Here is a 26,620-nt window from a genome sequence, read left to right as displayed (position 1 = left end):
TCACCGGGGTGCACCTCCCTCCCGGCTGGGCATGGCACGGTAGCTCTTTCTGTTCTCATTCCCACTGGCAACAGCACTCCAGGGTCTCTCTTCTTGCAACTCAGCCCCCCAGCCAGGTCAGGTTGTAACCCCACCCCTGCCGGGGTAACGGAGCATTCAACAAAGGACCTCAAGACCTCGTGCGAAGTCTGTGGCCTCTGACTCTGGGCCCAGTGGTCCTGGCCCCTTCTCTCTGGGCTCCGAGTCGTCCTTATCCCCTTATGTCAGGGGCTTCATGTGGCCTTCCCAGTGGCTGGGGAGGGAGTCCAGGCCCACCCTTTCTAGTCCAGGGACTCTAGGACACGCAGCCGTGGGCAGCTCTGTCAGACTCCTTGCCCCTGCCTAGGCTCCTTCCTACCATTGTCTTTCAGGAAGCTTCCCTCCCCAGCTCCTTCCTGGGCTCTTTGTAACAAGCAACTCATCCCAGGACTTCTCCTCAGAGCTCAAGGTCCTGCCCCTTGTGTCAGGGTCAGCTACAGGAGCAGCTCCAATCCTGTGTCTTCTGGGCAGCGCCACTTATCTAGTCCCCAGAAAGGCACTGCAGAGCTCTTCCCCCTCTCCGCAGCCCCTCAAACTCCAGTCCAAGTGCCCCTGAGGCTTTCCCATCACTGCCTCCGGCTTCCCCTGGCCCCAGGCTTCCTCCTGGCTCAAAACTCTCCAGCTCTGGCTCCGGGCAGCTCTCTGCCTTTAGTCCAAGACCGGTAACTCCCACCTACTAGTCTCCTCACTGCCTTCTTTCAGGGCCCTGGGCTCCTGTCTTTATGCAGAGCCAGCTGGGTTCGATCACCAATTAAGCAGCTGCAGCCAGGTGGCATAACTGGCCTCTCAGACCCAGATTAACCCTTTCATTCCCCCGGTGGGCTGCACACTCTATCACACCTTTAGTAAAATGAGCCAATAATCAGGGCTTTGCTTGGGTGAGTATTTACAGCCCAGCCTCCCCAGAATCGGGGCTGAATACGTCATTTCTCCAGGGCCAGGGGGCTACTGCCAGTAATTCGGAGTGGCTACTCTGCTCTGCTTCCTTTACAGCATGTGGGCCATGCAATGGGGAATGGAAACCACCCACAAGAAGCCTGCTTGGGTGTCCGCCCCTCTGTGGGTAGCGGGGGCTGGGGAAAGCCCCAGTGGGAGTAAATGATTCACACACTTCAGTGTAAAAGTCTCAGGGTGTGGCACAGGGAACACACTTTCAATTGATCATCACATACACATTTTAATTAACACAGGCACACTTAAGGCCAGAACGGACATTCACAAGGAACACAAGTAGCCGCTGGCCCACAATTTGGTCCCATCTGATTTAGACCATCAGCACCCGCCTCTCCTAATTTTTCTTTGATTATGCAAAAGGGATCAGAATTAAAGTTTTGGTTTTGTGATATTGCAAAACTATTCATCATCCCAGTGAGTTCTTCTCTTGCCTATGGCTCACATCACAGGCAGTCAGGTTAGGGAAATATAGGGAAAGGCAAAGGCTATTTATTCCAGCAGTAATACAGAACCTGATACGTAGGCTGCTGTTAGTAAATAAGGCCTGGACCCTAAGCATCTGAGTAGTCCAGTTGGCTTCAGCGAGATAACTCATGTGCTTTAAAGTTACTCATAAGCAAGCAGTTCCAGGTTGGGGCTTAAGAGACTGGGAATTCTGAGTGACGGGTTTAATAGCTTCTAGCTGCGGCATCTTTATCCAGCAGTTTTAAAGATGACTTAAGAGGGAAAGGCCCAGAACCTCAAAGGATCCATTGGAAGTTAGGTGCCTAAATACCATGGAGTAAAATCTGCTTCTAGGTTTTAAACTCCCTGCAGTTCAGGTGTTTGGATCTGGGTTTTGGTTTGTACCCGTCATTATTTGCAGGGTTAGTAAGGAATGGATCCTTATTTTCCAGCATAGCATGAAAGAGCCTCTTTTAGATGCTGGATTCCACAGGTTTGTGATATGTTTCGCATGACACTGAATGGCAGTCAGGTGTCTGTTGTGGTGTCAAAGGATTATTCTCTCCTTCCATCTCACCGAGAATTTCTTCAGGCTCTCCAGATGAATCTGAGCTGTAATGAGAAGCATAGATTTCTAATGGGGTAGCAAACAGAGAGCCACATCGTGGTGGGCAAAATCCTGAAATCCAAACTTAATCTTAACCTGGGCAACTTTCTATTGAAGTTGGGGGAAGAGAAAACCATTGCGCCAGATCTTCAGCTAGTGTAAGTTGGCATCAACTATTGACTTTAATGGAGTAATGCCGATTTACACCAGCTGAGTATCTGGACCATGTACATTAATCTGCAGGTTAAGAGAGGGCTTTTCAAGTCTCATGCTTGAAGGTGTAATCTGATCACCATAGAAAAGAAATTTCCCCTTCTCCCATGTATAGCACTCTAGAAATGGTTATATGCACTCTCAGACCATCCTCTATTCTGGCTAAGCAATACAACATTGCAGAGTATGGTGAAAGGATCTGAAATCTCAACTCCCAAAATGCATTGTGACACGCTAGGATTACATGCACTTGTCTGTGTAGAAATGAATACATTATCTGCATCAATGGGAGGTGAAGAGGATGCTCTACTGTACAGTAGCCATATGTTGGCTGTGAGATAAACCCCTTTTATGAAGGAAGAACTAGAGGTGCCTCACTCCTCCACTGAGATCTTCATCACTCACAGTATCCTCTTTCCCCTGTTTGGCATGAATGCCTCTTCACTGTGGATTGTACATGAAACCCTTATGTTGTCATGAGTCAGTAGAAGAAACCGTTTTCCTGGCTGGTCACAATAATGGGCCATATTCTTTCTTCACTTGCTCTGGTGTAAATCCTGAGTAACCCCACTGAAGTAGATGGAGTTATATTGGTGTAAAAATTGTGTAAATCAGAGGAGAACCAGACCAGTTGTGCACACCAGATTCACTTCTCTCTCCAGTTTACACCAGTGTAACACCAAGGGGGTTATTCCTGATTTACACCTATATGACAGGTGAGTCGGGTCCTTATATGCCATTTCCTCAAGGTGTCTGATCAAATCCTGAAATGGGTTACATGGTTCACAGAACTGGAATCACTACATTACATCAAGCAACACCATTAGCAGTTCTTCAGTGTTCTGGCTCTCTATTTATTACTCCATGACGTGCAATTTCTAAGATGCAATGCTTGATTGTCTGGAGTGAAGTGCTCTGAAGTTCATTGTTTCAAACACAGCACATGCAATCTGTCCTGCTCCCATTGCAAATCAATGGCAAATCCCGTATTGGCTTCAGTAGGATCAAGATTGGACCCTTGATTGGGAAATTCTAAAACAGATTACCTTTTTATTGCATGCAGTAGATACTTCCTCGAGCGTTTATCTAGAAACAAAGCAGTGCTCATTTGAATATGACAAGGAAAAACAAACCCATTATTCTAATGAAATTCTAACGCACTTGGACACAAAGATATTTCAAATGTTGCAAGGTTTGTAGCAGCTGAGCAGGGGTCAGTGGGCTTTGCCCTGATCTAAAGGTAAATCTACACAGCAAAAAAAGGCAGCTGGGTCAACTGATGGTCGCCGGACTCGCACTGTGGGGCTAAAGATAGTAGTGCAGACGTTCCTGGACCCACGCTCTGAAACCTGGAGAGAGGGAGGGTCTTGGAACCTGACCGTCTACACTGCTATTTTCAGTCCCAAAGTGAGCTTTGTGAGTCCAAATCAGTTGACCCCAGGCTCAGGGACTTGGTGCCACTGAGGTTTTTGCTGTGTAGATGTACCCAGCCTGTGTCTGGAGTGCCAGTAAACTCAATGTATTTATACGAGTGCTAAACCCGTTTCCGCAAGATCAGAATCAGGGCCACGACATGCACGTGTGATGAACAGCCTTTGGCTCCTTACCTTAGAAATTGCTTCCTACCACATCACTGTCAGCAGTGAATTCCTCCTAAACTATCCCCAGTCCTACCTGGAAAGCAAACCTCCACCAAGTGAGCAGAGTGACACTATCCCCAGGGCAATAAAGTCCACTGAAATATTTAAAAACGTCTTAAACTGGGTGAACTAACACTACTGCATGGAACCAATAACGCTCTGGAGTGAAACAGGTTCACTGCACGTGTAACTTTCCCAGCACTGGCTTTTTCTAGCTGATAATTCATCAGGATTCTCCTCACATTTGGAATCAAGGCGAGACCTGCTCGCTCACTGGACTTGAACATCCATTTGATAAGTAATAAGTACTGGGGACTAGATTCTCTTTTCACACTGCTTTTCCATTACAGCCGTTAACGCCACTGGAAATACTCAACTTAGTTCAGTGAGAGGAGAAACAGGCTCTGGATAGTCACCAAACTCTGCTTCAGTTGAGTCACTCCAGATTACACTGCTGTAACTGAGAGCAGAATTGGCCCACTGTACATAGCAATACGTTAAACTGCTTCCAAGAACAAATTCTTTAGTTTGTTCTTCATTTGACAAAATGTAACTGATACCCACCAAGCAAGACGCTGCATCCCAACCCTTTCTTTTTCTTGCTTGTAAAATAATGCTATTACTTATGTTATTAAGCACATATTTTTAAGCATCAGTTTCTCCATCTCTGGATTTGCAGTTCAACATCAGCCTTCCTTTATGCATCCCCAAAGTATCTTCAACCCGATTCTCCTCTTACTTTCGCTCTCATGACAATGGTGCTATGTTTGTGTAAAACTAGCATGGGGTTAGAAGCCAATTCCTTCTCCGTGGTGGGTTGGTTATGACCAGGCCCCACTTTTGGCACAGTCTTCACTAAATAAGACCGAACTGCTTTCACACGTATGCAGGCAGCAAGAATCAAAAGCACTCAGGTAATGAGCAGCAAGATCAAATGCATAGCTCACATCTGCCTGGGTGTCACCAATTCAATGTTTGGTGGACAAGACGTAAAAATGATCCACATCAGACCAGCAGCCAATGCAGAGCATTAAGATGGATACCTCCCCTCCAGCACTTACCTGCCAATGATATCACCAGCAGCGATGTGAAGAACAGAATGACTGTCACCACCACGCAGATGACGATTGTTGGAATTTCATTCTCTGGGTGCTAAGGGGAAAGGAGGGAAAGCAACCAAATATATATATATTTTTTAAACTATGCTTTTTCTCTGGTAAGTTTAATTAGGGTCTGGTTGGTCTAACTGATGAGGACTCTGAAATGTCTGCAGTCAGCAGTAGCTTGCAGTGTAAATTTCAGGCTGGATTTTCTGAGCCTTCCTCATGAATACTGAAGAGAAAAATCAGGAATTCTACATGCAACTTCGTGGTATGTTTGGAAAGGCCATTGGATTATGTATTGTAATAATTCTAAGCTTATTTTTATTTTGCATAAGGTAGAATTTTGGCAAAACTATAGATAGTTTTGCTTTAGCAAAATCTCCTGGGGTGGGTTTGGGTTAAGCAAATCCCAGACCAGTGGCAGTTTGGATCTGGTCCCCTGTTATCTGAACCCACAAGACCGGATCTGTGGCCCCCATTATGAAATGGTTGTCTCTCTCAACCAACAATAGGCAGAGTTGTAGCCATGTCAGTACCAGGCTATTAGAGACACAAGGCGGGCGAAGTAATTCTTTTATTGGACCAACTTCTGTTGGTGAGAGAGACATGCTTTTGAGCTACACAGAGCTCTGCTTCAGGTCTGGAAACTGTCAAAGACAGCATTCTGGACTAAATGTACCATGGGTCTGATCCAGTCTGGGAATTCCTATGTTCTCATGTAAAAATATTAAATGGCCTACGATGGTACTTTGCGGAAAGTGTGCACATAGCATAAAATGTTATATAAATGACTGACTGGCCAGTTAATCAGACACTTCTGAGCAGGGCCAGGCTAATAGCAGATTTTGGGGTTCTGGTGTTAAACTGAAAAATAAAAATAAAATAATTCATTTAGTTTAACTCAAAATAAATTTGGGGGGAAGGGTTGTTTTGTTTTCCAGAGTTTTAAAACTTACAATTTTTTACACTCTAACATGCTATGTCTTTCTCAAAAAAAACACATCATGTTTTGACATTTCCAAAAAGAGATTTTAATTTTTTTTTAAATCAAATTAAGTCATCAAAGGTGACCCAAATTCATAAATGGTTTCAGTCCATCCTGACTTGCGTTTTTGGGTGGAAAAACTGTTTGCATGAAAAATTTTGCCCAGTTCTGCTTCTGAGATTTAGAGGAGGTTTTACCTGGTTTGGATTATCTACACTTTCCTCTGACTGAAGTTTTGAATCTGTTGAAGGCTCTGATAACAGAAAAAGCAGAGAATAAAATGAGCATGGGCCAAGTCTGGGTTCTATTGAAGTCAAATCTGTGGACTAAAGAATTACTCAGTGTGAGCATATCAGAATCAGGCCCCAAATAAAAAAGAAGCTTTACACTGTAGGAGGAATCTCATCTATAGCTAAGGAACGTCAGGTGTTCATCAGGAAATACGTCAGTATTCATCAGGAGAAGGGGAAGTGTCACAGGAGCTAAAACAGTGAAGAATAGCAGAAAGAACAAGTTCCAGAGGGGTAGCCGTGTTAGTCTGTATACAGCAAAAATAACACCTTAAAGACTAACACATTTCTGCAGGCATCAGCTTTCAAGGGCTGCAACCCACTTTGTCAAATGCAAGAAGTGGAAACCACAGATCGGAGGAATATTTATACATCCAAGGGTGAGAAACAACAATGGGGAGGGCAAGTGCTAACAAAGTCAGTTCAGTTAAGATAGATGAGGCCTATTCACAGCCGTTGATTAGAAGGTGAGAGTGTGTGAACAGTGACAATTACTTCTTGTAATGAGAGAACAACAAAGAAACAACTTACTTTCCTGTGACGAAATTTTCACTCCGGTGAGCATGCCAATAAATCAGACGTGGTGAATAAGGTATAAGACCACTCAGTTTAATTTCTGTTAGAATTATGTGTTATCACCTGAATTTGAAGATGCTGATAAGATTAAAAATATCACAGAAAAGCTCTATGGAGTCAGGTGTTTTTCCACAAATCCACCTGCAATTATGTTGCAGCTTGATCTATTTACCTTAAGTATTTATATGGTTTTCATTCCTGGGCATTTCACCTTCTTTGATTGTGAGCATATCTGATATCTGAGCATTTCACAATCTTTACTGCATTTATGCTTCCAAATCCCCTGTGACATAGGGATGAGGTATTAACCCCATCTGTAAAATGGGGAACTGAGATACAGGAACTAAGTGACTTGGCCAAGGTCCCACAGGAAGTTTTTGGTGGAGCATGCAATTGAACCCTGGATTCCTGAATCAGAAGTTAGTATCCAAAGCACTTGGCAATCCTTCCTCCCTTGCTGTTAAGCAACACATAACCCAAAGAATTAAGCAATGTTAAGAAAGCCTGACATGAAACTGCAAACTGCTGCAAAATGCAAAAGCTAACAGACTGCTAGGCACCGTTAGGAAAGGGATAGATAATCAGACAGAAAAAATCATAAAGCCACTGTATAAATCCATGGTATGCCCACACATCTGAATACTGCATGCAGTTCTGGTCACCCCACCTCAAAAAAGAAATATCAGAAATGGAAAAGGTACAGAGAAGGGCAATAAAAACTTATTAAGGGTATGGAACAGCTTCCATACGAGGAGAGGTTAAAGACTGGAACTGTTCGTTTTAGAAAAGAGATGACTGAGGGGGGATATGATAGGTCTATAAAATCATGACTGTTGTGTAGAAAGTGAATAAGGAAGTGTTATTTAGCCCTGCACATAACACAAGAACCCGGAGTCACCTAATTAAATTAATAGGCAGCAGGTTTAAAACAAACAAAAGGAAGTACTTCTTCACACAACACACAGTCAACCTGTGAAATTTGTCGTCAGGGGATGTTGTGAAGGCCAAAACTATAACTGGGTGCAAAAATAATTAGATAAGTTCCTTCAATGGCTATTAGCCGAGATGGTCAGAGATACAACCCTATGCTTTGGGTGTCCCTAAACCGCTGATTGTCAAATGTTGGGACTGGATGACAGGGGATGGATCACTTGATAATTACCCTGTTCTATTCATTCCCTCTGGAGCACCTGGCACTGGCCACTGCTGGAAGACAGGATACTGAGCTAGACAGACCATTGGTCTGACCCAGTGTGGCTGTTTTTATGTATTTTCTTTAGCTTGTAAAATAAGGAAGCTGTGTCCCAACACAGTGAATTTCTGATGCATCACAAAGTGCAATGCTTTGCAAAGCTTTCTTTGCTCGTTTCGTATTTAAACCATGTTCACAGTGCATTTTAAATCCTGACATGGCTAGCAGTGGACTGGCCTTCATTTACAATGAACCCACTTCTGCGAAGTGCTGAAGTCTTAGAGTTGAGACCACTAAGCCCTTCCCAGGAGGCACTTAAATGCCTCGCAGGATTGGGACCTTTGTGATTAAAGAGCAGTCCACTTAAATCAACGTGTCACTGAGCTGTGCGTTTTAACGTACAAACAGGCCTGCTGCAGTGACATTACAGATCATGCTTTGAAGGTACATGTGTGATATAAGAGCAACCACATACCTACACTGGCAAAAACATGCTGCTGCCCGAATGAGTCACATTCACATTCACTCGTACATAGAAACGGACTCCCTAAACCCACATCTGAGGTAGGTGTGTGCGCGTGGGACTTCACTAACTGGTAGATTAACCGACTACCCTTTCAGACTCAAACCAATCAACGTGGTGAACGAGATAGCCTCAGTATTTGCTATTTAGCGTTCTAATGAAGATTTAGATGGATGTGAGGGAAATCTTGTTCTTTAGAATTTAATTACTGTGCTAAATATACTCACATTTTATATTAAAAAGCCACGTATTTATGTATATTAAATCTCCCAATGTGGAATGCAATTTTCCTGGTACTTCTGATATTATATTCTGTCCTCTTTGCTCCCTATGGAGCTGTTTCTTATTTTATTTATCTTGAATGAAACAAAAATAAAATTTTAAAGAAAACATGTGAGTGGAACAGTGGAATGGTAGCTAATAAAAAAGGACCCGATTCTGACTTGACTTACAACTCCTCTGCTTCCAGACTGGGCACCCCCTAATACAGAAGGTTTTATCAGCTGGAGCATGGGTCTAGAATTCTTATCCAACTGCAGGCTACTGCGTTCCACCACCTTGGATTTCATTATTTCCAGAAAAACACACCTCCAACCAGGTGCCGCTCTTGCAGGAATATACAACAATGACTGAAATGCTGACTGGTGCTTGTTGTTAAAATAGCAGGGAGCAGTTTGCTAAAACTGGCCTCCTAAATTATGCATGGAAATGTAAAATTTGCCTGCTTACATGGGAAGTGAGGTGCTCAGTTAGGTGGGGAAATGGGACTTGTACATGCAGGTTAGCTGGCTAGGTTTGAGAATTTAGCCCGCAGAATTTGAAATTTTTGTTTAGTCACAGAGGTCAATCTCCACCCACCCTTTCACTCCAAGCTGCCACATTAAAGTTAATACAGAAACTAGCAATGTACTAGCCTTAACTTATACCATGATTAAAGTACAGTTTGCTTTTAATCAATGTACTGCATTGAACACATGCATTCACAAAGGGCCCAATGCAATAGCATGATAAATGGAAGTAAAGTCAGTGGGAAAAATTGGCCCTTCTTTATTTATTCAATAGCATTCAACTACCCTTCAGTATTTTGTCACTTAAACCTACTTCACTTTGCTCTTGGGAGTGGTAAGTCATAATTTCTTCACATGGGTGTGTGTGAATGTGACTCATTAAAAGAGTGGTGTGTTGTTCGCTGATGGTTGCTCTTGATACCCACACAGTTCTGTTTAGTGTTCCAGCTAGACCATCAGCGGGGCAGCCCTTTTGTGAAATGATGTACTCAGCATAATAACACATTAACGACATTTCCTCCTTGGCTGGGTCAGGTCTGTCCATGCTGGATTCCTATCCATATCAAAAAGCAATAATCATCTAATTTCTGGCATAAATTCCTCCTTCGTTATATTAAAGAGGCTCTTGAAACAAATCACGTTAGAATTTTGCCTTCGGCAAAGTACCAATTATCCAAGAAGCTGCTAAAGTAAATGAGAACCATCAGGAGACATATTCCCCCAGTAGGCAGAATACCACAGGATTCAACACCAGCTAGACAATGCAAAGATCAGGCAGTACTGTGCACTGAAACAGAGAGAAATACCAGGAGTAGCCGTGAGAAAGGCTTGGATCGTTATATTTAATTTCAATAAAGTTCTCCCTATATGCAGAGCAATCTTTTTTGGGTGTGTAAGAAATGGATGCACTTTTATTCAATTTTTGGTAAGTGTGTCTAGCAAATGGAAAAAAAAAGTGGCCACTGAAACAAAAGGGATGTTTAAAAAAATACAAAACATGGCACCCAAATCCAGAACTAAATTCAAATATTGCACTCTCACAACACCAGCTAGACAAGTCAAAGATCAGGCAGTACTGTGCACTAAAACAGAGATCCAAAGCGTCTTTTAGGTTAAGTCTCTAAATCCTGTGGACACACTGATTAAAGCTCCATATTGAAGTAGGAGTTGAGTTTTGCGTTTAGGAATAGCTTGGCGGTATGAAATAAGAGATGATGTTATTGACTGAGCGAAGCAAGGCCTTGCACTCAACTCAGAAAACAACAAAGGAAAAGGAGGTCGGGGAATGAGCCCGGATGTGGGGCATACAGTATGGTGGGAGGCTGTAACGAGGGACACAGAGCCCCTGGCATGGGAGGAGGATGGGGGACTCTGGTTTGAGGGGAGGGGGAAACTGAAGGGTACACGGAGCCCTTGGCATGAAGGACAGGTGCAGAGAGTCCCTGAAATAGCGAGGGATGGGAGTTTGCCACCCAGGTGGCTTAGGGAGGTGGGCATGGAGGGACCCAATGGTGCAATGCACCCGGCCTACAGAAGCAACAAAGCGTGCAGCCACCTAGTCTATCCCAGCTCTCCTTTCCGAGGGTGAAGCGGCACACTCAGGGACAAACAATGCTGCACCGGAGTCGGTGGTGGGTATTGCCATGGACTGCAGTGCGGTCAGGACTTTGCCCTCAATGAATGGCTTGTGGATTTAAACCTGCAACAATAACATAGACGGAATAAATGTGCCTCTGATCTGGCCGGCAGCCACCTGCAGAACTGTGCTTTGCTTCGCAGACTAGGCTGTGTAGAGATGAACTATATAACCAGCAGATGGTACAGGGCATAGATATATATTGGATTTCCTGCCCCAACCACGAGCATCCCTGATGAGGAATAAAGCAGTATACTTTTCCTAAGGGCATTAGAAAGATTTGAATTCCATGAGTCGTATTCTGCTTTCAGTGATACAGCTTTGGGTGGAGTTACCCCGCATTTACACCTGAGAGCAGGATCCTGTCCTTTCGTCTCCTGTTCTCTATTGTTCCTGCAGGATAATATAAAAAAAATGGAACTTCTCTTTCTTCCTAAACTGCCTGTCCATACCACTAAATTAATCTCCATTGATAACTCCAGTGTCCTCCACAAAACCATCCACATCTCTGGGGCTACAGCAAATATAAACATTGATAATAATCTCCAGACCTTCACGAAGTGCCTCTTTCACCGAGTCCTCTGAAGGTGTCAAGGGAAATATGGCATTAGAAATACCATTCACTTCACTCGCCTCAGGAGATGCCTGGACCGTAACTGGAGGAACAGTCCCTGAAATTAGAATAAACAGATAAAGAGAAATTTATAAAGAATCCCAGAACTCCTGGGTTCAGAGTTTTCCCAAGACAGTAGGCCTGTCCTGTTGTTTGGCTGACATGAGCTGTGCGGCATTTATTCAGTGTGTCTAGGCTGTGCGCTGTAAGAATGCTGGATGTGCTGTCTTTAAGTGAGCCAAGAAATTGGAACTTCATCTCCTGCAGCAACTAGAAAAGACAAGTAAAGAGAGAGCGAGAGATCTTAGCAGGAAGGGGCTGAATAGTATTTGGTATGCTCACTGTGTGGGAGAAGGCAAGGACCCGTGGGATGAGTTTTAACCAGGCCGCAGCTTTATTGGTCGAATTACATCCAGGTTTCTGTCAGGGGATAGCTCAGTCACTCTCACCCAATTGATCTTTTGCCAATTCTTGGGGGCTCCCACTGCAGGAGGAGCCAATCATCACACTAGGAAGGTCTCCGGGTGCCTCCACTCACCTGCTATCATCCCTCCTCCTTTCAGGGTTGAGGCAGGAGGGGACACTGGCAGGGTGGTCCCCCTGGGGTAGTTTGCATTTGCCCCTGGGGGTTAGACACGATGCCCTCACCTGGCAAGGAGGTCCCTCAGGATGACCACTATGTTACCTTTTCAGACCAGGAACCTAAACCAGCAAGTTCCTGCACTGGGCACTTGCCAAAAGTTGCGATACCTAAACAACTCTCACACAGGTCCAAGCTGTGACCCCCAGGAGGGGAGAAATTCCAGACCTTCTTTTGCTGAAAACCCAACCCCTGGGATTTGCTGCAGGGAAGGCAAAAAACCCAGCTGGCCTCAGCCAATCTGGTACTATGGGGAAATTCCTTCCCAGTCTCAAGGGTGACTAGCCCAGGCTGCAGCAACCTAGATAAGGGAAGGAGGGTGGGTTGACTCCTGGAAACCAGCAAACAGGAAGTGGGTCTGAGCACACGGCTCTTAGCATGGCTCCAGATCTTGCGCCAAATGCCATGAGATATTATGGCTCCAAATCACAGGTCAAATCCTGCAAGACTTCAAGCCTACCGCAGAAGTCCTGTGGGGGCTGGAAATCTCACAGGACCCAGCCCACCCTGTCCTGTGGCCCTCTTCCATCGAGAGAGCCACCAAAACACTAAACTCAGGGCCCTCAACTAAGCTGTATGGGATTGATCCAAAGCCCATTAATGCCAGTGAAAACCCTTCTGTTGATATCTATGGGCTTTGGAACAGCCCCTATGTAGGAAGCTAAAAAGAGGACGTTAACATGCATTTGTAGCATACTGAAATCAGAGCCATTGTTATCCAGGGCTGCACTGAACAAAGAGGTCCAAATACCATGAGGTCACATTTCCACAACATATTATTCCTAACCACTGATTCCTCTAGAGCAGACCAGAACAAATCTAGCCACCCTGCATGATAATTTGGTTCATTCACTGGAAGGCGCTGGCGTGTGAACATGGAGTATTTGCAAATGGTAGCATTCTCCTTACCCGTAGCCAATGGACTTTCTGTTGCATGAGATGTGACACCATCATCAGTCCTCAAAGTCGATGTTTGGGCAGTGGAAACTGCAGCCACTGAAACAACGCATAAGAAGAAGAGAAGGTAAAAGCAGCTCCTCTAGCAAACAATGCTTAGGAATGCAGAAACTCAGAAGAGGAAGGATGGCACACGTGATTTCATCAGTCCTGTTGCTGCCTTTTTCAGGCATGGAACGCAGAAGGAGACAGACAGAGAGGGCTGACTTAGGCTCGCAGGCTCAGGCTGAGGGCTAAAAATAGCTGTGTAGACTTGACCCGGGCTCTGAGACTTGGTGCCATGGGGTTTTTATTGCAGTGCAGACCCGGATTTCAGCCTAGCCACAAAATTCGGAGCAGAGTTAGATTCAAATACAGGGTGAGGAGATGAGGTGTTTGACGCTAACTCTGCTCTGGATTTTGTGGCTAGACTGAAATCCAGTTCTAGCTCGCCATTCGGATACACTTCGGGTCCAGATCTACATATCAGACCTTCCTCTTTCCTCAAGTGATGTGATCCAGTGCAAAGCCTGTTAATGGGGCCAAACCAGCTATGTGGCATGGATGAATATCCACAACAGACAAACGTCTATTCACTATGTCTTAACCAGCAAGAGAGCTACAATGCAGGAACAAATGTTTCCCTCAAAAAGACAGACAGTGTTTTTAGAACGCCCACGTTCTCTTTCCACATCGTCTATTGCTGAAAAAAAGGAAAGAAAATGTGCCTACCAGAAGTGAACGACCAGAGAATAGCTCTCAGATCTTTTGTTCTTGGGGCCTTGGGAAACAGAGTGGCGCTAGCTGGAGTTCACAACAATGATTTTCTGGAGGTCAGAGTAATGACTTGCGGGTGTAATGTCACTCCTGAACTTTGGGTTTCCTCTTTTTTAAGCCCTTATTTGCTGAAATTTCTGCAAGTAAGCAATTTACACTGGAAACCAGAGGTCGCTCGTCTTGAGTGTCACACTTCTAATCTGGCCTTTGCGGCAGGTTGTGAACTTTAACTGTGCTGTGAAAAAATTCCAGTTTCTGACGTTTCTTTCATCTTTTGTTCCTAATCAATGTCACTGAAAAACTATGGTGTAGTATGACTGAAATCACAGCCTCTATATTATTATATGCAGTAGATGAACGAGTTGATGGAGACTCACGAGAAAGTAATGAGCTCATATGCAAATAAATGTAGCAGTGGGAGCTCCCATTGAAGCATGATCAGCCAGGGTAAAGGAAGCATCAAGCGCAGTTAAACTTAGCATGGCCTAGTCTGTTGAATTATGAGACAAAAGGTCTAATTTGCACCCCAATTATTTCTACCTAAAAGGAGGTGACGTTATTAGAGGGCTGTTGTAACTCCTTGCTGCTTTCCATAGTCACAAGGGGTTAAAGAGTTTAGAACGGAGGGGACCGATGCTGAGTAGTGTCGCTTGCATACTCTGTGCGGCTGAGCATTCTGGGCCAGATCCAAAGCCAATGGGTGTTTTCCTTTTGACTTCAATGGGCTTTGGATAAGATCCTCAGTGACCCTGCATGACTGACTGGTGAGCGTGTGTTACACATTGCCCTTTGTGCCGATCCATGCAGGGTGCTGCCGCACCTACTTAGAGAGGTTTGGTTCTTAAACACAAGCCGTAGCAGCTTGTGCCTTTAGTTCCCGAGGTCCCTGATATGTTGGCCGAGAAGGTGGCTGCCACCACACTTGGGTTGTTGTCAGATCAAATCTGAGAAAGCAGCACCTTGGATAAGGACAGGATTCAGGAACAAAACTAGGCACGTTCCAGTTAGCAAAGTGAGTGAACTTTGTAGTATGTCAGAGACTGGCATGCGTTAGCGACCCTACGATAGTTAACTGCTGCCTTCTGTCCCCTTCTGGGATAGTAGAAACTGTGCGTAATGATGCATTGTCACCTCCAGAGCGCTCCTTGTGTCAGGGTACAATGTTGCAGAGGTTTGCATCTCCAGCACCCCCTGCAAGCCATCTGTCTTTGCATGTCACTCAGCACACTGGCTGAGAAGCAGCTAGTTCAAACTACTACCAGGGTAACAAAATGTGCAAGTGTAGTCCAAACTCCCAAGGAATCAACCTGTCCTCTGGGCCCTCTGCTCAATCCCAGCCAGAGGTTCCACTGCCTTCCCTGGCCCAGGTATCAAGCACTGTCCCACCCAACCTAAGTCTTCCTGAGGTCTCCAGTCTCTGGCACTTTGGCCCTTCACAGGAACCAGCCAGTCTCCAGGTTCTCCTTCCATACTGATCTCCCTCAGCCTATTTATAAGGTCCAGGTTGAGTTCATCAGCTGATCCTCCTTTAGTCCCACACTCTCTGGTTGAGAAGTAACTATCGAATTACTGGCCAGGTGGAGTGAATGTACATAACTGACCTTTAACCCTTTCTCCCCCATGGATTCACCCATCACACTGTGATTTCCTTATCAGCTGTAACATTTTGATCTGAGTCAGCATCCACAGGGACATGTGACACAGATTGCTTCCAGATAATTAAATAACTATAAATGAGCCTTTGATACCCATTCAAGAACAGCCAACGCTTTCGGTTATGACGATCTGTCAGAGGTCCAAGCCCAGTGACCAAATGTCTTCTGCACCTGTATTATTATCATACATACCTGTCCTGAGAGCACCTTCTGTCATTAGAGAAGTATCGACATTTTCAGTCCTTTCAGAGATCAGAGCTGTCGTCACTGAGCCAAAACAAAATAAGATGTTTATGAAGACCATTCTTTATTAAACAAGGTGTTCCAAATTGCTGGTGCAATTTTGAACCTCTGTCTAAATGTGGTGGGGGGAAAATTTGTAGGCACCATTTATGTCTGCGATTGAGGTGCCTAACTATGGTAACTTGCTTCCCTGGCAATTCTAGGGGCTAGGCATCTAAATGCATTCAGTGGTGGGCATAATCAATTAGGCCTGCAGTTAACTGTGCAGCATTGGAGGCCATTTGTGAAAATCTGTTCCAAAATGTTCACATCACAACGAGTTTCAAAGAAGGTACAGACTGGAAACAGCTGCAAGCAGCATTGCGTGCAAACATCAGTCTGGGGAAATGACGTCATTGACACAGATAAAAGTGGTGATAAAGACCAAAATCAGCGTTTGGAGAATGGATGAAAGGGCAAGTCGTTTATCGGTGCTGCCATCTAATTAATAATGAAGGCCCCAACTCAGGAAAGCCCTGAAGTAGGTGCTTCATTTTAAGTATGTACGTGAGCTCAGAGCTCAAGCACAGCACTAAAACCGGTGGCAAAGTGTACTGAGACCATGCCTCAGTTAACAGATAAAATAAGAGATAATTAGTCAGCGTGTGGTGGGATAATGGGAGCACTCCGTATCGAGGTGTGGTTTTCTGCCCTTTTTGTACCACTCTCCCCATGGCACAGCTCAGCTCAGAGCTGTCTGCTTTTCATACCTGCAGGTGGGAGAACAAGCTCTGTTGTGGAAAAACTGAAGCCATCTTCAGTCCACACAGTAGTTGTTTGAAGGGTTGTCAGGGAAGGAAGGGTTGTAGGGAGGCCATTAGTGGTTGTCAGAGTAGTGGGTGTTGGGAGGGTGGTAGTGGTTGTCAGAGTAGTGGGTGTCGGGCGGGTGGTAGTGGTTGTCGTTGGTGGAGTAGTTGGTGCTGAAACAAAATAAAGAGAAGCCGGATCAGAACATCTTCAAGAGAACTTGAGTAAAACAAAGCCAAACCATTACTGAATTTAAACGATCTATTTGCCAAAATTCTGAAAAAAGGTTGATGAACAGGTACTTTAAAAGGCCAGTTAATTATGTCCCAAGTAGAGCTGGTTGGAAAACATTTTTCCCCATGGATGATGTTTTGTCAAAAAATGGACAATCCAAACACTGAAAATGTACAGCCAGAATCCCCAAAGCTGAATATTTTTGGGTTTTCCATCTTTTGATGAAAAATCATTTTTTTCAAGGAAAGCAGACACGTTCCATGAATATTTGTGTTTAGTTAAACAAAACCCTTAATTTTCTGTCAAAAAAAAGTTGATAGAAAACGTTTGATCAGTCCTCATCCCAAGTCGCGCTGCTGCCTTCTTCGTGGTGTGGAAACAAAAAAAAAAGAAAATTCACTGAACGACCTCTGGTGCTAAAGCAATGAGATCAAATTTAATGTTGTGTGAGCGGGTGTAACTCCATTGACTTCAGTGGAATTGCACCTGATTATACCGAATCTGCCCAGGGTGTTGTAATGTGATCGTGCACTTCAGACTCTGAGGTTGAAAAGGACTTCATTAGTTCCTCCCCATGATTAGCGGCAGCAGTGATTTTTTTTTTAAATAGTTTTTTGTCAAAAATGCTGAATCATCAAAATCAACTGTTCATGAAACTGGATTGGGTTTGATGAATTTCCTGACTCCAAAAAAACCAAGTGTTGAGTCAAAAAATTTCAAAAGAGTCAAAAGGAAACATTTTTTTTTCAAAATGAAAAAATTCCAATCTTCCAGTTCAGAATGCCTTTCCATTTTGACATTTAGGCTAATTAGCCTTAAAAAGGTCAAATTCAAAAAGAAACATTTCAAAATGTGCATAACAAAAGTGTTTTAATTGACCTGAAATGAAAAAAAAAATTCATTTTTTGGGTTGTGAATGTTTTCGAGAGTTTGACTTTTCGGCCTGATTCGAGACATGAAAAAATTTCACTCTTGAAAATATTTGTGGGATCGGAAACTGTTTCCTACCCAGCTCCTGCCTGATGAGGTAGGATTGTTCACTATTGTATACCCTGCACATGCCCATTTGTAGTTTAGAGCACAGCACAAACCACTACCTTGAATATTCAGTAGTCATCAAGTTCACCTCTGTTTCTCTATAAAGAGGTAAAATATCTTTTATTTTGCTGGTGAGAGAGACAAGCTTTCAAGCTACACAGAGCTCTTTTTCAGGTCTGGGAAAGGTACTCGGAGTGTCACAGCTAGATACAAGGTGGAACAGATTGTTTAACATAACACATATTCTAAGGGACCATTCAAGGTGAAGTGACCCGTTAACACCTCTGAAGTCATCGGACAAAGAAAGGGGGGTTAATGAGTTGTTGTAATAAGCCATAAATCCATTGTCTTTATTAAGACCATGATTTTCAGCGCCTAGCAAAGTTATGAATTTAGGCTCCCAGGCTTGTCTTTTGAAAATGCTGTGCAGGTTTCCGCTGAAGATGAGGACCGAGAGGTCAGATATGCAGTGATCTCTTTGTGAAAACTGTTCACCCATGAGTGAGATGGTGTTTTGTCTTTTATCATTTTTCTGTGTCAATTCCTTCGAGAGCGTCGTGATCGTCTGTTGTCACCCACAGAGTTGTTATTGGGGCATTGCTCTGAGGCTATAAAGTGACAGATGGGGCCTATTTTTTATTTTTTTTTAGCCCTGTGCTAGGTCATTCAGTGAATTTTCTTTTTACTACTGTTCTCTAAGGCACATAGTCTAAGCCTCAATGGCAGAAGAATGGATTTCTGTCTTAAGAGAGAGAAGAGAGTTTTGCTCACCTTCGTAAACCTCCAAATTCAGGTTTCGTTTGATGTCATTGAACCATCCAGGGATCTCTATGCGGCAGCAGTATGCCCCTCTGTCTTCGCGGTTCACATTGCTTATCGTCAGAGACACATCCCCTCTGGTGATACGACCCTTTAGCTGGTATCTGTCATTCTTTGCAAATGCCATCTTCTGCCCATCAGTGTGGACAATTTCACTGTTGCATTTAGAGTTCGGACAGATCCCCCGGCCCCAGCACATGGTAGTGAGGTCACTTTCTTGTCTAACGCTGTAGGTGCAAGGTAGCTTGACGGACTGGCCCACCATCGCTCTCACTGACGTGTCAGACACACTGTGTGCTGGGGAAGAAGAGCAGAGAAAGTAAAGTCAAGAACTTTTACTGCCTGGATACATAGCCTTACTCCTCAAGCGCACGCAGTACCGTATCCTGAGACCAGGATGCTACGGGTAAATATTTCAGTGAGAATGAGAGAACGCCCCTTTGGCCTCTTCCCCCGTGCACCTTGCATTAGTTATGTTGTTTTAATAGTGGAATAGTGGCCCCTTTGGTTCATCCCAGTCTGAAGCCCTCCTGCCTGAGAGACCTTCCAAGATACCCTGGGAAATCACATAAGCAAGTGCTATTAGCAAAGAAGATGTCAGCCTCCCCAGTCTTGACCAGAGACCTTGGCTCTCTTTGTCCTGCAGCCTGTAGTGGGATGAGCAGAGTTCTGACCTCCAGGATGCTCTCGACTCAACCAACAAGGTGAGGAAAACCGAGCCAAAGGCTCCAGTGTGGAGGAGGAGGAGCGACAAGGTGATGGGAGATTAATACCCACTTGCCCTGGGGGAAGGGAGGGAGACAAAGATAGGAAACGCTCCCATCTCTCCTGACTTGTGGAAAGTTCTATTATTATTATTATAATTATTTAATGTTTGCAGGCATCCTGGCAAAGGGGATGGCTAAGGAGGCAGAAGACGGCAACCATCTTTTAAAACCCTTGGGCGGCCAACTGGCATGTCAATGGAAATGGAGGCAACTGTACTTACCCTCGGGAGTGAACAAAAAAACAGCTTTTTACCTGAACACAGCAGATTCCACAGGAAAGCTGAGAAAATGGGCCTCAGGAAAAAGCGTGTCACTCACCATTTCAGTCCCAGCCCAGATGGGTCATGGCTGAACGTGGTTGCCATCGATGTGGTGACCCGGTGTTAAATGATTTTGGCACTCTCAGTCCATTCCCCCTGTCGCCTTCTCCTCCTCCCCAAATATGCTGATCCAATTGGCTCTAGCTGCCTGTCTCAGTAGGAAGGCCAGAAATCACCCACTTGTGTCTAGACGTGGTCTCTCCATTCAGGGTTGAGATACGTTGGCAGGCCAGTGGTGGAAACCTGGTCTGCGAACAAAGGTTTTCATCCTGCAGCGCGGGCTCCACCGCCCGCCCCATTTATCAAACGGGCCAGCGCCTTCCCTGGCCCCTGCCTGCACAGGAACACGAAGACGACTGAAGGGGACACGCCTCACGTAGACCTCTGTAAGCCTGGAGTAACTCCACTGGCGCGAGACCGCAAGAGCAGGCTACGGCTGTGAGTTTGTACAGCTTTACTGGGCAGCTCGAGACAGACCCACCTCCTTTAGTCCCCGGTGGGACTGCCTGCCACACGGCACCCCCCTGCTTGATGGCGGCTGGTGTGATTCTGCCTGTTAGCCAAAGGCACTAGAGTAAAAAGAAGGGGCACACGTCGTGGGGCAAATTCTCTGCTGGCCTAACTCCACTGGCTTGAGGGGACGTTAGCCAGCACAGAATTTGCCCCTTCATGTATATAGAATCATAGAACCATAGAAGATGAGGGTTGGACGGGACCTCAGGAGGTGTCTAGTCCAACCCCTGCTCAAAGCAGGACCAACGTCAGATAAATCATCCCAGCCAGCGCTTTGTCAAGCCTCAGCTTAAAGATCTTTAAAGATGGAGATTGTACCACCTCCCTAGGTAACCCATTCCAGTGCTTCACCACCCTCCTAGGGAAAAACCTTTTCCTAATGTCCAACCTAGACCTCCCCCATTGCAACCTGAGACCATTGCTCCTTGTTCTGTCATCTACTACCACGGAGAACAGCCTAGCCCCATCCTCCCTGGAACCCCCTTTCAAGTAGTCACAGGCTGCTATCAAATCCCCCCTCACTCTTGTCTTTTGCAGATTAAACAAGCCTAGTTCCCTCAGCCTCTCCTCATAAGTCTTGTGCTCCAGCCCCCTCATCATTTTTGTTGCCCTCTGCTGGACTCTTTCCAACTCGTCCACATCCTTTCTATAGTGGGTGGGCCCAAAACTGGACACAATACTCCAAATGCGGCCTCACCAGTGCCTTGCAATTCTTCCCCGTACTCCCTGAGATGTTAATTTTTATCTCTACTTTCCTTGTATTCTGTCCTGGTCATTTCTAACTTCGTGCTGAACATAGGCCATGAGAACTAGCACATCTGTCACAGATGTCAGGAGCCAGCCTGCAGCACGAGCGCAGCGGATCCTGAGAGAAGCTGTCTGATTGACGGCACCACCTGACCGGTTAATCAGCCCTATTCCTGCCTTCCCTGACTCCATGTAATCCAGTTCTGACCCATGGCTTCAATTCCTGGCTCCGGCATTTGAACCGGCTTCAGTTCTGACCCTCGGCCCTGATTTCTGGCTCTGACACTGTCTTGACCCTGGGTGTTTAGATGCTGACCCCTGATCCAACCACTAGGCCAGACCACCCATGACTTGGTCTCCTTAGAACCGGTCCCATAACACATTGCACCTCAGTTCCGGTATCTAGCTATTGCAGCAGCCGTAGAAGCAGGATGACCCCACGGTTCTAGTCCCACTCCAGCTTACTTATCTCAAAGCGAACCAGAGGCAGTTGGTGCTGTTACCTGCAGCCTTGGCCCTCATTCTGCGCAGCAGATCTTTGCAAGCTCAGTGAATGTCCTTTCCTGTTAGCACGACTCCCAGGTAACTCAGAGATTCTTCCAAATAAGCTTACATAGTTTTTTCCATGCACAAGTCCCGGGTGACATTTTGTCAGTATCATTTTGCCACCATACTTGTTATTGGGATGGCATTTTTAGCTCTGGTATTACTTACCCCGCTGGCAATTGAGGTTTCTAAATTCAAATGGTCCAGTCAGAAATGCAGACAAAGCAGCACAGAATGCAGGGTAGTGCAAGGGCTTCGGCCTTTCAAAATGATGTTAGTGGGAACCCAGAGGAGCATCCTTATGGGCCATAAGACCTTGTAAGATGATGATCTAGTTTACTCCTAGGGCAGCCTAAATTTATTTGCCTTGATGCAGTATACACAGCAAAATGCAATGCGTAGCAATGGAGAACTCAGTCCCCTTTGCCGTGGTTTCACAGCAAAGGAGCTCACTTACCCAGCCTTGGCGGTACAAGGTGGTGAGCCAGGAGGAGGGGCTAGTTAGCTGAAAACATTAACACGTCTTCAGTAACCCAGCTCAGGGGTGCAGAAAATGAGACCAGGCAGAATGGCGTGGCCTGTTTCTTTGCCAAGCTGCAAGGAAGTCGGAGCCCTATAGCTCTGGGGACGTGAACATCTTCTGTTCACCTGCCATCACGTTGTCCTGCCCTGCATGCCATGAAGGGAGCTCTGTTGGGCAAATGCTTTCAATGAGGAACAAAGGCTCTCGTTTGCACACTCTATCCTTAAGAGCAGCAGAAATTGGAGCTTATGAAAAATGGAATTAGACGCCAGAAAGTCTAAAATGTTGTTTCCAAAGAACACAGGGGCTAGAAAAATGTGGTGCCTGGAGTTTCAATTCCTTCTTTTCTTCTTGTGTTGCTAACATTCCGGAGAGGACCCACAAAGATGGAAGAACCTGAGTCCAATAACCACCTTGTAAATTAGCAAAGGGCTTTCTGCGGCTTGTAACATTATATCTTAAGCTTAGGGGACGTCTAAACTGCAGCTGGGATGGTGCTTCCCAGTTGGAGCAGACAGACACATGCTAACTCTGCTCGAGCCAGCGTGCTAAAAATAGCCGTGTAGCTGGGGGTGGGGAGGAGAGAGCATGGGTGGCAGCTCAGACTAGCCTGAGTACAAACCCACCTGCACCCCACGGAGTATGTATGGGGGTGGTAGCGCAAGCAATTGTCCATACTACCCTCAGCTTCACTGCTAATACCTCCACTGGGGCCTGATTCTATACCCAGAATGCACGTGCAGTAGTCACTGCTTATTTGAGCAGCTCTGAAGTCCGTGTGGCAAGCCAGCGTTGATGAATTGCCCCCATATGTTGGAAGTCACACAAAGGTCAAAACACAACGGAGCTCATAACTGGCAGCTCACGCCATATATTTCAACGTCTCTTTTGGGTCATTGACCTTATGGCTTCCAGTGCCAAAAGCACACACTTCTGCGACTTGATATAAAGGAGTAACTCCAACTGGGTGGTACCTGTACTACTTCTCCTCTTAGGCAGACTAGTTACTAGAGGGGACACAAAGATGCATATATGTTCTTAGTGTGGGTTGTACATTAGAGCTGGTTGCAAAGGGGATAATTCTTCCTGATCATTTTTGCAAAAATCTTTGCCTTTTTTGTTGACAAATATTGATTTTTTTCCCCTACCAGCTCTATTGTTCATATTTGCCTAGCGCCAGCGAGATATAGCTTGAGTAACGGGTTCTCCAGGGGCTGATTTAAGGATAAAAGGCTAAGTCGTGCTTGACTTCTCGCTGTGTGGTGTCGAAACCTTGCAGTTCCAGGACTGCACAATGCTGAGCCAGGTTAAGACGGGTGAGAAGAGACTAACAGTCATTTTGACCCTTAAGTGTGTTTCCATATAACAATATTATTGAAACAACCACAGATGAAGGCATAAAAACATCTTCAGGCTGAAGGTGTTGTGAGTAGAGTCCTCTAGGGCCTCCTACTCAGTTCAGTAATGGACATGGTAACAGGTTAGAAATATTTTGGATTCCCTGGGGCTGCAGCAAATCCCAGTGCGATTCTGGCTCCACAAAAAGCATCTTATCACCTGGTGCAATGTTATCGTGCCTGCTGAATCGCAATGGGATCCATGAAGGGGCAGAAACTAATTCTTGTTCTTCACTGTTTCCTACCAATATCCCAATCCTTCCCTCGCTGCACAACAGTGATTTAAGACTCGCGTTGCTATAGTGAGTATTAGAATAGCTACTTCGCTCCGGCTGGCATTTTAACCAAACCCTGGGGATAACATTTCCAAACTTCGGTGACTAAGCTTCGGCTGCTGTGGTGAGGTGGGCCTGTTTGGCCCAGTGGGTCTGCGCTCCCTACAGCTATGCTGGTGGTGTGGCTGGGTGGGAGCGGGGGGGGCCCTGGTCCCACCCTCTACCCCGACCCCCGACCCAGGGACCCTGCGAGGATAGCCTCAAACAGCTTAGTCCATGGGCTACTACCTTCTCTGGGTCACTTGTCCGCAGCCCCCCTGTTTGTGGTCCTCCTTCAGGCTTTTGGGGCTGGCGTCTCCTGGCCTGGCCTGGCTGGGCTTCTCCTTAACTCCCGTGGCTGGGTGCTGTCGCCACACCCACACTAGCTCCAAGCCTTGTAGCAGCTCCGCTCCGCTCCTCCACTCAACTCCCTCTCAGCTGCCCCTGCCTGCCTGAAACAGAGGCTTTTACCTGCAGTGGCCAGTTCCCTAATTGGCTTCAGGTGCCCCAATTAACCTGGAATAACCCTGGCTGTGGGTTCCTGGGAACAAGGATTTGCTAAGCCTGGGACTGATATATATGCCTTCCAGCACCCTCCTATAGCCATCAGGGCTGGCCCCGTCACACTACTAAGTCCCTATTTAGTCACCTAGGGAAGAATTTTCTAAAGGATCTAAATGATTTAGGAGCACAAGGCCCACTAAAAGTTAGACTTGTGCTCCTAAGGCAGATAGGCTCTTCTGGAAATTCCTCCTAGATGCCTAAATAGGGATTTAGGAGCCTACCTCTAGGCACTCAGGTTTGCAAATTGTGGCTAGCATCCTACCCAGGCTCTCGACTTCTCTAATTCTTCTTGTACCGTGCCTCTCTTGTATGTCTGCATCAGATTTTACGTGGAGGATAATTCAGCGTTTTGGGTGGGATTTCTGAAAGTGCTCAGTGTTGCTATAACTCTGCTCCCACTTTACTCCCGTTGGGAGTTTTACTGTTGATGTTAATCAGAACAGAGCCTGAGAACTTTACAAAATCCCACACTTTGTCTAATGGCAGCTCGGCGGGGGGAGGCAGGCAAAGTTAGCTTTCTATAACAACAACAACAACACCGAAGAAAGATTTTAAAAAAAATATCTTAATAACCAGCAGAACCTACACATGACTTTTGCAAATAAAGGGGAACCAAATACTACATCTGAATAACTAATAAACTAATTAACAAATAACTTCTATTGCATCGGCACTAATTCAAATATTTTTTAAAATTTTCTAAAAGGTCACATATATATTTACAATCTTATATTTGTATAGGGATATATACAGACATACACACACAGATAGAAACAATGAATGTGGGTCATATACATATTTACAACCTGATAGGGGCGTGTATATAAATAGAAACAAGGAATACCATTTGCTCTGTAACATTCCAAAAACAACATGAATTTCACTTTGTTTTCTGAAGCAATGCACTGGTAAAGCAAGCAAACACTCACCTATAAAGAGCTGTAGCATGATCCAGCGAAGCAACAGGGAACGGGCCATTTAGGCTGTTAGAAACTCCAGGCACATACCAGAACTGACAGAGGATCAGGCCTTATGCTTTTCAGAAATGCTGAGTAAGCACACTGGTGTGTCGTTTCTTTTTTTAGGCTTTACACATTGCTGCAACCTCCTTTTCTCCAGCAGGAACACTTCCCCTCTCCAGTCCGCCCTAAATGCTGCCACCACAGTTACCGTCCTCACTTGTTCCTTGACCACGTCACCCTCCTCTTCAGGTCCTTCCACTAGGTCCCCTTTGCATGGGGTCTGAAGAGCAAAGTCCTTGCATTCACGACTCCTCAGCCCAGTCTATGCCTCTGAACTTGTCTCTTTCTGGAATGTTTTGTTGCACAATGGAATGATGAGTGAGCATGCTCTGCTGAGGGTGACACCTACTGGATAGGACGAGGCAAACGTGACCTTACCAAATGTTTGGGTTTTCTTTTCCAGTTGGGCATTTCGTATCCATATACGGAGTACATATCTATAGCTATCTATTATTAGACGCTTTTTGGTACCATCGATCCTCATATTTGCTGCAAAGCTATGGGGTACGTAAAACAATGATGCATTTTATGTAAATACCCTCATTTTCAATTCTTATTGTCCATGTTTTTTTTTTAAAGGGTTGAGCGTTTTTAAGAGTATTTATTGAAACATTGGCCCTCCACCCTCCCGCAGGCATGACCAGTCTGTTGCTCAACTCTATTGCCGCTGCTCAGGGAAGGCCAGAGGCAACGAAGCACATTGGGCTAAATCTGGAAGCGAAAGATTCCACCTTATTAAGGCCACCTTATTGAGTTTCCCTGTCCCCTCCGTTGCACGAATGCTGCCTTCCTTCTGCTTGATGCCCCCTGCATTTCCTCCTCCTGCCTCCAAGCTTTCTTCCACAGCATTCTCCATGCCTCGAGGATCTCTCAAAACCTGTTCACCAAGCCACTTCCTCACCTGCTTCAAGCCCTTCCTCAAAAAACTCTCACCAAGGCACATACGTGAAAAGAAGTGATTTTGCTCTTTTTGACGGGTTTACAGCACTCTGGTTTTCAGGCCTTGTTCGCAGAGATTCACTTACCTCAGGGCTTGTCTCCGAAGAGGATGTATGGCCTACCTGTTTAATACTACAGGCTAGGATTTTCAAAGCCTCCAGAGAGCCATAGTCACCCAACTCCCATCAATTTTCAATG

General features: G+C 45.4%; 1 protein-coding gene across 1 annotated transcript; it reads right to left on the bottom strand.

Moving 5' to 3' along the window:
• Window positions 1-1,241: 1,241 nt before the first annotated feature.
• On the bottom strand, window positions 1,242-25,568 carry LOC137165238 (T-cell immunoglobulin and mucin domain-containing protein 4-like). Its single transcript, XM_067566415.1, has 10 exons — window positions 25,391-25,568; window positions 18,723-19,067; window positions 16,643-16,852; window positions 15,843-15,917; window positions 13,192-13,278; window positions 11,581-11,700; window positions 6,222-6,277; window positions 4,998-5,088; window positions 3,343-3,382; window positions 1,242-2,088 (listed from the first exon to the last, which is right to left on the bottom strand). Exons 1-10 carry the CDS (start codon window positions 25,437-25,439, stop codon window positions 1,950-1,952), a joined length of 1,212 nt encoding a protein of 403 aa, XP_067422516.1. The 5' UTR covers window positions 25,440-25,568; the 3' UTR covers window positions 1,242-1,949.
• Window positions 25,569-26,620: the final 1,052 nt, after the last annotated feature.

Source organism: Emydura macquarii, unplaced genomic scaffold (genome assembly GCF_026122565.2).
Source record: "Emydura macquarii macquarii isolate MOO-44397 ecotype Brisbane River unplaced genomic scaffold, CSIRO-AGI_Emac_v2 contig_2768, whole genome shotgun sequence".
Classification (NCBI taxonomy): domain Eukaryota; kingdom Metazoa; phylum Chordata; order Testudines; family Chelidae; genus Emydura; species Emydura macquarii.
The sequence above is the reverse complement of the archived record's forward strand: the minus strand, read 5'-3'. Positions and strand labels throughout refer to the sequence as shown.